Source organism: Leptopilina boulardi, unplaced genomic scaffold (genome assembly GCF_019393585.1).
Source record: "Leptopilina boulardi isolate dan_hultmark-lab unplaced genomic scaffold, ZJU_Lbou_2.1 LbouV2_397, whole genome shotgun sequence".
NCBI lineage: Eukaryota > Metazoa > Arthropoda > Insecta > Hymenoptera > Figitidae > Leptopilina > Leptopilina boulardi.
In genome coordinates, this window is record NW_026137970.1 from 631,970 (window position 1) to 645,566 (window position 13,597).

At 32.5% G+C, this 13,597-nt stretch overlaps 1 protein-coding gene across 1 annotated transcript; it reads left to right on the plus strand.

The window, feature by feature from the left end:
* The first annotated feature begins 457 nt into the window (after positions 1-457).
* On the plus strand, positions 458-13,389 carry LOC127288892 (uncharacterized). The gene is made up of 5 exons (XM_051316587.1): positions 458-8,920; positions 12,307-12,493; positions 12,664-12,758; positions 12,875-13,010; positions 13,180-13,389. The coding sequence occupies exons 1-5, from the start codon at positions 8,745-8,747 to the stop codon at positions 13,252-13,254; spliced, it is 669 nt and encodes a 222-aa protein (XP_051172544.1). The 5' UTR covers positions 458-8,744; the 3' UTR covers positions 13,255-13,389.
* Positions 13,390-13,597: the final 208 nt, after the last annotated feature.

Below are 13,597 nucleotides of genomic sequence, written 5' to 3' on the forward strand. Positions count from 1 at the left end.
TGTAATAAATAAATAATAAAATAAATATTGTGAAATATTAAATATTAAATACTGTTCGAGCCGAAAAAAACTTCGATTTTCTCCATTTTTTTCTTCTTTTGTAGTTATTTTTGATCCACATCCTTTTATAAAACATGACATTTCACTGATAACATTAACAAAGCACAAAGTGCAAGCGCGAAACACCGGTTCAAGACAATTTGTCAGCACATGCGAGCGCGTGATAAATTTTAATTCTCTATTTCTCCACGCGCGGCGTCCTCATCGCATTATTAGAAAAATGCGTAAACTCTAGGACACGATTTTGGGGCTCACTTTCACCACAATCTACTATGGGCGTTACGTCTCCTTATACTACTTCGTGCTTGTAAGATATCAAATAGTATCCCATATGAGTTACCATAAGTGATCTTATACGGGAACTTACAATAAGTTTGCGTTCAAATCATTATGGAGGTGCGTGATGTTATATATGTCGCAGAGAGTCCAGAGAGCTACAGGCCACAGTACACACGTCGCTGGGTAGCAGTAAAGATCAGTTCATCCGTAGCCAGTCGTTTCGAGATATTGTCTGAATCCCTGACGTTGCGAAATAAACGTCAGAGGATTAAAAAATAGAGGCTCGGCAGATCAGATGCATAATCATACGATGCAGTGTACCTAAAGTCGTTGCGATTGCGTTAGACGAACTGTCCATCAAAGCGTACAAGGCACAAGGAAGCAAGATGTGAAGCAAAGACCTTAAGGCTGCCCCACAAAAGCAACTCATGTCCACGTCCCAGCGCATTCTCTCAAACTGTTTGGCAGTACAAACAAGACCCGTACGCAATCTTGTTATCTGATTAATATAACTCCGCGGCAACGTAATGTCCTCAAACCAGGGTCTGACATCTCCAAAACCAGCTCGAGTAAAATATCTGTTAGAGAAAGGCCACAGGTAAGACAGTCAGGCCTGTCTATCAGGATCAAAAACAAGAGATCGAAGATCGGACATGGTGGTCGATGATATGCACTCGATTACTTCCTTTGTTAATTTCTTTACAAATGCGATCAACTCGCTCATTTCCCTTTATGCCAGAGTGCGAAGGAATCCATAGAAAACGTATACCAGTGGAGAAAGATATTGGGAAGACCTTGGGGATAGCTTCTAGGATACGATAAACTAAGTCCGGTCCCTTTTTGAAGCGTAAACAATTAGAAATACGATTGATGGCTGACAGGGAATCGGAGATAATAAGTGGATCAGGTAAAGAATGCACGATGGAATTTTTTATTGCTCTAAGTATGGCATACAGTTTAGCTGTAAGGATAGAAACGTTAGGCCGCAAAGAAGTACCCTAAAAAAATTGCTTGACTCTACATAGAATACTCAAGCCGCCAAGCCATTAGAGGGGTCATAGGTGCCATCGGTGTAAATCAATGTAGATTTGGGGTATGAGTCTCTGATCAACTCTCGGAATGCCTCTTTGGGATTAGAATTCAGTCTCTTAAATTCCGCTCGGTTAGCTGCAGATTGATTGCTATTGATACCAGGTGTTGAGAGAACTTGTATGTCGAAAAGTGGAATTCGTTTATTTGCGATGTTGGACGAAAAGGGACGAATAAGGATAAGAACCTTTGAGTGTCGTGCGAGAGGTGTGAGTCAGTTATGAATTTAGCAGTAGAGGATATACAGGAAAACGATTGTGGAGTGATAAATAAATCAAATATGAATTAGCAAAAATCCTGTTTTATTTAAAGTTCTGTATTTTGTGATAAATTCCCTCACACCTGTTCTGTCTTCATTTGGGACAAATTTTGGTTACGTTTTAGTAACATTGTGGCGACCGTGACAGGACTCTAATTGAAGAATTTTAAGTGTTGGCGAATTTTATCAAAAGCGTGTTCAAAATGGATGCCATGAAGAGAACTCGAACGATCCATAGAGCAGCTTTTACAAAAACTCTGAGTGAATTGAATGGACTTCTGGAGGACGAAGATCCTGATAAGGATCAGATCGCGATTATTTTTGAATTACTGCAAGAAAAAAATGAGCGAATTGGATAAGGCCTTGATAGCGGTTTTCAATGTGATTCTTTCACAAGACGCGAGTGTGGATATCAGCGCCATTTTTGAAACTGAAAGAGCGTCTACTGATGAATATCGGAAACGATTTCTGTCTACGAAAAGAAAAGTGTCTCATTTTTTAGAGCAGTGTCAAAGGGTAAGATCTGTTAATTCAACTCTGGTAATAGTGCCTGTGAATAATAAAAAAGTTTTTCAATTGCCAAAAATTGAAATTGTGAAATTTTCTGGAAATGTGCGTGACTGGTTAATGTTCTGGAATCAGTTTCGAAAAATTCACGAGGACCCGGACATCGACGCGGAAGATAAGTTTCAGCATCTGATTCAATCGACAGAACCAAAATCTCGAGCTTTTGAGTTGGTAATTAGCTCTCCGCCTACGAGAGAAAATTATGAAAAAGTTATTTCTAGTTTAAAAAATCGGTACGGTAGAGACGAATTACAAGTAGAAGTCTATGTACGTGAATTATAAAGTCACGTTTTAAATAACGTAATACGAGAAAAAGGAAAGGTCTCTCTTGTTAATTTGTACGATAGACTAGAAACAGTTAGTACAATGTGCAATGCGATTCGGGTATGTCTGTGGATGGAGATTGCCTCCCAAATTACAGATCTCCAGAGGAGACAATTCCAAATCAACGTCATGAGCCAACGCTTTTCTACTAACTAGAGACCTAGGAATATACAATTTGTACCCGCAATCGTTATCCCTCATGGAAACAATCAAACAGTTGGCAAGTATCCAGATGGAGGAGGTCACTTGATTGATTGACTCCGTTAGCCACCACCACACGATAGCAATCCTATTATATTTGCCAATCTTCTGGTTTGGTTTTAAGGTCATAAGAATATGTAATCGTCTGACCAGAAAAAGTTTGTAAGGCAGATGCAGATGTAGCCCGAATTTCATCCCGAACGACAGTTACTTGATCCAAGGAATCAGATTCACATGGGGGGTAAATCTGAAGAGATAGGTCAGTGATGGATGTTGTCATAGCCTAAGGAACATCATGTGGTGACGAAGGTTCAGGTTCCATGAGAGCAGAATGTAATTGAGCAGATGACAGAAAGTTTGCCCCTTTTTCAGGAGGCGAAAGTTTTACCCAATTTCGAGGAGCACCAACAAGCAGAGGAACCAAAGGCATAGAGCGCAACGAAGACCCCGAAGGGGCTGAAGTTAGACTGTCTACAGAATTAAGTGTCAATCCTAGCTTGATGATAGAGGGATCCATACGAAAATTCCTACTTCCTAGGTGTTATTGGAGCCATATCTAGACTCAAAAAGAATTCATCAAACCCGAATCAAAAAGAACCAGGCGGCACCAAATGAGGGTCTAAATCCTACTCAATAGTAAAAAGTAATACGGAAACAAAAATCACCTATTGAGTAAGAACTTATAAAAGGAAAGCAAAATAAACAAATAAATAAGAATAAAAACTAATAATTAACAAAATGAAACAAAGATAGATAGAATAAAATAGAACAAATTAATAGGTCAAAAAACAAATAAACAACAACAAAAAAATAATAAATATAAATAAATTAGCAGTTAAACAATTAAAATGTTTCAATAAAAGTAAAACAAAACGGTAATTCAAACTATAGAACTGGCATAAAGCTGTGTTACACTAAAATTATAAGGTTTATATGGCTCATTTCATTTAAATTGTCATATTCGTGTCCCTTGCCAAAAAAAATTATTTGATATAACCTTAGTTGAAATTAATTTGTTTATATAGTAAAAAGCAATGATTTTTAATAAATTTTCTACTTACAAGGACATAAAAGTGATTTTCATAATATTGGTAGAACAAAAAGCAGGCAAAATGTCATAAGTGTAATGCGTCCCCGGAGACATTTTCAATGTTCAAATGAATGAAATGTCGAAAATATAGTGTTTAAACCAGATTAAAAAAAATGTTTCGTGAAGTATTAGTTCTATATTTAAGGAAAATCAAGTGTTGGTAATTAAACTTTATTTTATACAATTTACAGAAAATGAAAATGACGTGTCCCTCACTTTTGTATTTTTACGTTTTGCCGGCAGAATTTTCAACTTTTACCTGCTATTTAAATTACCTTATGAGCAAAAAAATTTCTTTACCATCGCATAAACAGCAGAACACAACAACGAAGTGTGTGAAAAAAACGAAAACGATATAAGTATAAATCTGCTCGTTTGTCATGGTGGCAGAAAAAGCCGAAACACTTTCGTAATTGAATTTCTGTCAACAGTGTAACGCCTTGAAAATGGTTAGAAAATATTTTGAATTTTATATCGGTATGGAATTGAATGTATTTTTGGATTCTCTTTCGAATGAGACCAACCCCGTCGATATAAGTATAACCGTTTTCATTTTATAAACGAAAAACGAGCAAAATGTCAACAGTGTAATGGTCATAAGTGTAATGCAAATTTTTATATATGGCTTCAGTAAACGTAATAAATCACAGAGGCCTACAAAATAAAACTTTTTTCTTTTATCTTGATATCAGAATGGTTTCTAATGTATTTTTGGGTGCTGAACACGATCCCGGATCTTAAAATTGCCTAGCATGTCAGGATTTTGAAAAAAGTGGGGGTAAAAACCCCCAAGAAACATGTTGTTATGGGTGTTTAATATGATTTTTCTCATTAACCTGACGTGGTAAAAACTTCAAAAAAGTTTTTAGATTATAGCATAATTCGTGTACTACATGACCCGTACACGCAACCCTCTTCCCTAATTTTTTCCATAAAATGGAGTTATAACCCACCCTCAAAAAATTTTTATTTTAATTCCTTCGGCGAAATGAATAGATGTGACGTTCCATGAGGAAAGGGACCTTAGCTGCAATAGACGCATTTTCCAGAAAAGATATTTAAAGTAGAGCGTCCCTGATTGGTTGAGACCCTCCATCGAAAATCAGCCCCACCACCTTACTACTACATCGTTCCTACAGCTCACGCTTACGACAAGTATACTAGTGTAGAAGTGGTGGGGATGGTTTCTGTAGTCCGTGCTGGAACGCGATTAACATGGTCATGATTAATGCTTTATAACAAAAAAACTAAATAGAAAAGTACAATTTTTAACTTTTGTATCTGAAAGAGCAACTCAAGATCTATCGACTGATATCAAAAACTCAATTTTCATTTTTTTGCAGCTAAGGTGCATTCTAAGGTATATTCATAATGTATAAGGACATAAATTTTGCATTTTGCCTATATAATTTTTAACCCCTTCGCAGTCCAGTTAAAAATCACTTATAGGCCTAATAAGGTTCCAAACAGAGCTTTCAAAAAAATATGATTTCATCGTATTTAAGATTTTTGGGTTCATCTGTCATCAAATTCGAATTCAGCGACCCCGAAAACCCCTGAGAAACAAATTTCGACCGAATCGCATCAGTCTTGAAATTATCCGCCATATTTGGTCGCCATATTGGATCCACCATTTTAAATTTTGAAAATCTGACGTCATATTTGTAATTAGTAACCCAAAAAGCCCTAAGTAACGAGTTTCAAGCGAATCGAATCAACTTCTAAATTTTCATGGTTGCTATTTTGGATCGGCCATTTTGAATATTTTAAATCTGCCTTCAATTTCAGATTCAGCGACCCCAAAAACTTCAGTATATTTATCACCAGTCAAATCGAATTATATTTAGTATTATTATTTTATCAAAAATTGACAGAAAATTTTTTTTATAAGATATGACGATGTCTGCCAAAAAAAACCGTCTGCCATAAGAAATATATGACTTTAATTTTGTGACCACTATTTATTTTTTTAATTTAACATGTTAAACTGTATAAAAAAATTAGTTTCAACCTTAAAATCAAAATTTTCCAACTCAACTTTTCTGGAAGCTGAATATGACAATTTAAATGAAATGAGCCATATAAGGTTTTTATCGCTTTGGGTGGAATTTGAAGTTGTAGTTTTATGTAAACAAAAATTTAAAAATAATGGGCTGCGATTTAGAATGTATCTATGGAATGGCCTGAAAAAGGTGTCAATATTTGAAATTATAAAATGTTACGAACCGAAAAAAATATTAATTATAGAAATTATTATTTTTCTATGTCCTGGAGGCACCAAGCTGCCGAAATTAAAAATTCCGTTTAATTTTATGGGATCGTGTATCCTTTTTTAGAAGAAAACTGCCAAGTTACGTTATTCGGAATTGAATTTAAGGGATAAGACACAATGAAACAATTAAGACCCTTTTATACATTTATTATAAAAAGAAATCTTTGATTTTAAAATGTTGAAATAATACAATAAGATAAGAAAATGGAACGATACATGTTAAAAAAAACTTACTACGCTGCTTATTCTACCGTCGCTAGCTAACGAGGGCGAGGCGTCGAGCTGCTATCCGACGGGCGAAAAAAAAATATACACACTTGTCAAGCGCGAAAATGTCTATTGGTAGCGCACGAAAATTGCACTCACGGGTCCACCGAATCTAAACAGCGCAGGCACCACACGTGCGGACTGGCCGGTCAAAAAGACAAAAATTCAATAATTTGATTTTATTCAAATTACTGGATTTTTATTAAAGACGACTTCCGTTGGACTTCGTCGGCGTGAAGTATTTATTTTAACTTTTCGTCCGTCCAATTTTAATCACTATCTATGTAGTGGATTGCAAAAATTGAAAAACCGACTCACGGACGGGCTTAGTCCCGGCGTCTCAAAATCGTTTTTATGCCTCTGAAAAATTTCAGAGCTGACTCGCGAATGAGAGTTGTACTGCAATTAATTGACTTCCGCGATGCACTTTTATATGAACGTTTAAAGACTTCAGGTGGGAAAATTTTGTGGACTAAGGGTTTTTAACACGTGAACAAGGCGTGAGCTCTGGGCCTGTTACTATGCCAATAATGCTGAGTTTTTATTTTCTTTTAATGGTATAGCCAAATATAATAATATGCACTTGATAAAATCAAGCATAATTATTATTGAAAAGACTTGTTGTCCTTTGGATTTATTTTATGAATTTTCCTTGTTGGAAAATGATTTGATTTTTGGTATTTTTACCCCCTTTTTTTTTTTTTATTTGCGACAATTACAACTTTGATGTTGTGTTGTCATGAGCATGTAAGTTTGTTAGGCCCAGAATACGTTATATATAAAAAATGGGGGGGGGGGGGTAGAGTAAGGAAGGATGGAAGCTGAAGAATTACGTTCAAGGAAAAGCTCATCGCGTAGATTTATTTGAACTATTATTATTATATCCTTTTTTTTCGCGAGAAGTCCAATTTCTAATGTAGCTCCTGTACTTATCCATACTCATTTTAGACCCGCAAGTGACAATATCGTGCCTCACAAAACAAGGTATCCATTATTATCACTTGCAATCAATAATTCTGTTAAATTTTAAATTATGAACATTGCCGCAGCGTCCAATGCATTCAGGGAGCTGCCGCAATGTTCGTTAACGCACTCGCAACATTCGCAACATTACCATTCGCTACTTCCTTCAATTTTAAGTGGGGAACATTGCCGCAACGTTTAATGCGCTTAGAACGCTGCCGCAATGTTCATTAACACATTCGCAACATTCCCATTTACTAACTTCTACAATTTTCGTTTGGGAACATTGCCGCAACGTCCAACGCACTCAGGGCGCTGCCGCAATGTTCGTTAACGCACTCGCAACATTCGCAATATTACCGTTCGCTACTTTCTTTAATTTTAAGTGGGGAACATTGCCGCAACGTTCAATGCGCTCAGAACACTGCCGCAATGTTCGTTAATACATTCGCAACATTCCCATTTGCTAACTTTTACAATTGTGGTTTGGGAACATTGCCGCAACGTCCAACGCATTCGGAGCGTTGCCGCAATGTTCGTTAACGCATTCGCAACATTTGCAACATTAAATTCAAAGATTGTCGATTATATTTCATATATATAATGATTTTCACCTTTTAAGGTTATATTTAATTATAAATGCTCGTAGAAATCTGAAATTATATTAGAGTACATGCACATATATCCATTAGTGATATTTGCGGTTTACATTTTAATTCTAAATAGTTATAATAATAATATGTGCACACATAACATTCCAAGAATAAGGCCCGAGTCCGTTCCCATCGCATTATGCTGACGATTGAATTTTTATTATCAAAGTATTGTGTTAAAATTTACGAAAAGTAAATTTCAGCACAATAAAAAAATTAAATTTTTAGGTACCACCGTGACAAACCACCGTGAATATTCCCGTTTTTGTCCCCAAAAACTAAAAGCGATGGAAACGAAATCGGGCTTAAAAAAAAATTAGTAAACAATTACATATAAAAAAAAAACGAGAGAATAGAATCATTAGGTTTTTCTTTATAAAGAATTTGTGCTGATTCTTTGTCTGGACGTTGGTGCCAGAGAATCGGATGTGGAGCATCAGGTTGCACTGATAAGGACCAAGGAGCTGCACGTGTAGCAGTCTCCGCGGTCCAGACACAGGTCCCCGCAGTCAGTTCGCTGGTAGCTCGTAATCGGTCAACACATTGTATTTATACCCCCTTTTTTTTTTAACTGTTCTCCCTTTTTTTTTATTTATAAAAAAAAAAATTTTTATTTCCTTTTTAACACGCGCGGAACGGGAGTGTAGTGCACCGTGAAAAAAAAAACTGTGTTTTTTTTTTTTCTTAAAAAGAAAAATAGTGTTAAGTGAAGGTGACATAATGGATCATCGCCAGAGCTTATTAGCCCTTCTAGAGAAGGTAAAAGGGATGCGACCTGCCCGCGATCAGGAAAAAAAAGAGCGTGACCCTGATGAGGAGACAAGCCGACACATTGAAAGGCTAGCTGGGTGCATCCGACTGCACAACACGATTGGCCAAATTGGGGGGGAGAGAGGGTAAGTCAAATTTTATACTATTAAGAAAATTTTTGAAAATATGTAAAAATTTTTTTTTTTTTTTTTTTTTTTTTTTTTTTTACACAAATCTAAAAGAAATAATATTTTAAGTAAATGTACATTTTTTTAATGGAATTCTTGGAAATAATTCCATTCAAGAAAATACACACCTTTCCAATAGAATTTCCGCAACAATCTTGTTAATAAAATTCTTTGGAAAATGTGAATTTCTGATAAAATTTCAAAAAAATAACATTTTAACGAAATGTACATTTTTAATGGAATTTTTGGAAATAATTCCATTTAAGAAAATACACACTTTTCCAATGGAATCTTCACAACAATCTTGTTAATAAAATTCTTTGGAAAATGTGAATTTTTGATAAAATTTCGAAAAATAATACTTTAAGTAAATGTACATTTTTTCAATGGAATTCTTGGAAATAATTCCATTCAAGAAAATACACACTTTTCCAATAGAATTTCCGCAACAATCTTGTTAACAAAATTCTTTGAAAAATGTGAATTTTTGATAAAATTTCAAAAAATAACATTTTAACGAAATGTACATTTTTAATGGAATTTTTGGAAATAATTCCATTCAAGAAAATACACACTTTTCCAATAGAATTTCCGCAACAATCTTGCTAATAAAATTCTTTGGAAAATGTGAATTTTTGATAAAATTTCAAAAAATAACATTTTAACGAAATGTACATTTTTAATGGAATTTTTGGAAATAATTCCATTTAAGAAAATACACACTTTTCCAATAGAATTTTCACAACAATCTTGTTAATAAAATTCTTTGGAAAATGTGAATTTTTTTGATAAAACTTCAAAAAAATAACATTTTAACGAAATGCACATTTTTAATGGAATTTTTGGAAATAATTCCATTTAAGAAAATACACACTTTTCCAATAGAATTTCCACAACAATCTTGTTAACAAAATTCTTTGGGGAATGTGAATTTTTAATGGAATTTCGAAAAATAATATTTTAAGTAAATGTACATTTTTTTTTTTTTTTTTTTAATGGAATTCTTGGAAATAATTCCATTCAAGAAAATACACACTTTTCCAATAGAATTTTCACAACAATCTTGTTAACAAAATTCTTTGGAAAATGTGAACCTTCCTGATAAAATTTCGAAAAAATTAACGTTTTATGGAAATGTACATTTTTAATGGAATTTTTGGAAATAATTCCATTTAAGAAAATACACACTTTTCCAATAGAATTTTCACAACAATCTTGTTAATAAAATTCTTTGGAAAATGTGAATTTTTGATAAAATTTCAAAAAAAATAACATTTTAAGGAAATGTACATTTTTAATGGAATTTTTGGAAATAATTCCATTTAAGAAAATACACACTTTTCCAATAGAACTTCCGCAACAATCTTGTTAACAAAATTCTTTGGAAAATGTGAATTTTTGATAAAATTTCGAAAAATAATATTTTAAGTAAATGTACATTTTTTTTTTTTTTTTTTAATGGAATTCTTGGAAATAATTCCATTCAAGAAAATACACACTTTTCCAATAGAATATCCGCAACAATCTTGTTAACAAAATTCTTTGGAAAATGTGAATTTTTGATAAAATTTCAAAAAATAACATTTTAACGAAATGTACATTTTTAATGGAATTTCTTTGGAAATAATTCCATTTAAGAAAATACACACTTTTCCAATAGAATTTTCACAACAATCTTGTTAATAAAATTCTTTGGAAAATGTGAATTTTTGATAAAATTTCAAAAAAATAACACTTTAACGAAATGTACATTTTTAATGGAATTTTTTGGAAATAATTCCATTTAAGAAAATACACACTTTTCCAATAGAATTTCCGCAACAATCTTGTTAACAAAATTCTTTGAAAAATGTGAATTTTTGATAAAATTTCAAAAAATAACATTTTAACGAAATGTACATTTTTAATGGAATTTTTGGAAATAATTCCATTTAAGAAAATACACACTTTTCCAATAGAATTTTCACAACAATCTTGTTAATAAAATTCTTTGGGAAATGTGAATTTTTGATAAAATTTCAAAAAAATAACATTTTAACGAAATGTACATTTTTAATGGAAATTTTGGAAATAATTCCATTTAAGAAAATACACACTTTTCCAATAGAATTTTCACAACAATCTTGTTAATAAAATTCTTTGGAAAATGTGAATTTTTGATAAAATTTCAAAAAAAATAACACTTTAACGAAATGTACATTTTTAATGGAATTTTTGGAAATAATTCCATTTAAGAAAATACACACTTTTCCAATATAATTTTCACAACAATCTTGTTAATAAAATTCTTTGGAAAATGTGAATTTTTGATAAAATTTCGAAAAATAATATTTTAAGTAAATGTACATTTTTTTTTTTTTTTTTAATGGAATTCTTGGAAATAATTCCATTCAAGAAAATACACACTTTTCCAATAGAATTTTCACAACAATCTTGTTAACAAAATTCTTTGGAAAATGTGAACCTTCTTGATAAAATTTCGAAAATATTAACGTTTTAAGGAAATGTACATTTTTAATGGAATTTTTGGAAATAATTCCATTTAAGAAAATACACACTTTTCCAATAGAATTTTCACAACAATCTTGTTAATAAAATTCTTTGGAAAATGTGAATTTTTGATAAAATTTCAAAAAAAATAACATTTTAAGGAAATGTACATTTTTAATGGAATTTTTGGAAATAATTCCATTTAAGAAAATACACACTTTTCCAATAGAACTTCCGCAACAATCTTGTTAACAAAATTCTTTGGAAAATGTGAATTTTTGATAAAATTTCGAAAAATAATATTTTAAGTAAATGTACATTTTTTTCAATGGAATTCTTGGAAATAATTCCATTTAAGAAAATACACACTTTTCCAATAGAATTTCCACAACAATCTTGTTAACAAAATTCTTTGGGGAATGTGAATTTTTTGATAAAATTTCGAAAAAATTAACGTTTTAAGGAAATGTACATTTTTAATGGAATTTTTGGAAATAATTCCATTTAAGAAAATACACACTTTTCCAATAGAACTTTCGCAACAATCTTGTTAACAAAATTCTTTGGAAAATGTGAATTTTTGATAAAATTTCGAAAAATAATATTTTAAGTAAATGCACATTTTTAATGGAATTTTTGGAAATAATTCCATTTAAGAAAATACACACTTTTCCAATAGAATTTTCACAACAATCTTGTTAATAAAATTCTTTGGAAAATGTGAATTTTTGATAAAATTTCAAAATAATATTTTAAGGAAATGTACATTTTCAATGGAATTTTGGAAATAATTCCATTACTAAAATCTGAGAAAATACACATTTTTCTTTTATTTGATTTTTTTTTTTTTTAAGGTTTTTGATGGAATTTGGAAGTTGGGGGCGAGCGCCTGTGCGAGGGGACGAAGAAGCACTATGGTGCTTGGACCCCGTGCTGCGGAACAGTAGCCCCAAAAAACGGTACTCTCGATGCCAATGGTACCAGGAGTACCGTTGGTGCGAGAGCACGCGTTCCTATATGTGCCGAGGCTTCTGGGCAGTTGTAAGTGATGTTTTTTTTTTTGTTTTTTTTTTTTTTTTTTTTTTTTTTTTTTTTTTTTTGTTTTTTTTTTTTTTTTTTTTTTTTTTTTTTTTTTTTTTTTTTTTAATGCAACTTTTGAGGAAATGAAAGAGAAAGGAAACTAATCCCTCCTCTTTTTTTTTTATATATAGCCCTTTTTTGCTGATCCGACCATCGTCAGGGAGGCGGTTGGGGACTTCCCTATTCTTCAGGGATGGTGGAGACCTGGCCGAGATAAGTCTATATGGTTAGTAGTAAGAATAAAGTATATTTTACCTATCTTTCTTTTTCAATTTATTTTTATAATTAATATTTTATATATATAAAAAAAATAAAAATATTTTTCTTCCTTTTTTTTTTTAGGAAACTTCGTTCGCTCCCACCAGTGCCGCCCCAGGTTGGGTTTCAGCCTTTAAGCAGTGCCTTCGCCCTCTCCTTCCTCCAGTGTTTCTACTGGACCAGGGAGGGCCAAGCCAGGACTCGTGCTAGATGGCAATTGGTAAGTGTCAGGAAATAAAGTTATAAAATAAATGAATAGTAAAAGAAAAGGAAAAAGGCAAAAAAAAAATTAAATGCATGAGGATTACAAGAGATAGATTTTATGTGAGGTGGCGAAAGTGCTGAAGGAACTCCACTCCATTATTTCTCTTTTCTTTTTTTTTTTTAAGAAAATCCGGGTTCCAGTAAGCAGGGTGTGGCAGGAAGTTGGTCAGGAGGGTTACCTGCTGGAGCCATTCATGTAGGCTGTCTCCCCCCAGGCCAGAAGACACGTCCTCCCTCCCTTTTCGCGCGTGGCATTTTTTTTTTTCTATTTAATTAAAATTTTCTTCTTCTTTTTTTTTTTTTGTATGATTATATAAAAAAATAAAATAAGACTTATAGGAATTGCTGTTTTTTTTTTTTTTCTTTTTTTTTTTTTTTTTTTTTTTTTTTTTTTAATTTTGGTTTTCTATACCCTCCCTCTTCCCACCCTTTTTTTTTCAATTTCAGAGCCACCAGCGACACTGGTTCCCTTTTGTAAAACAATTTAGTTGAAGATTAATTAAACTAATTTAACTTTTCTTATTACAACTTAAAATTATTATT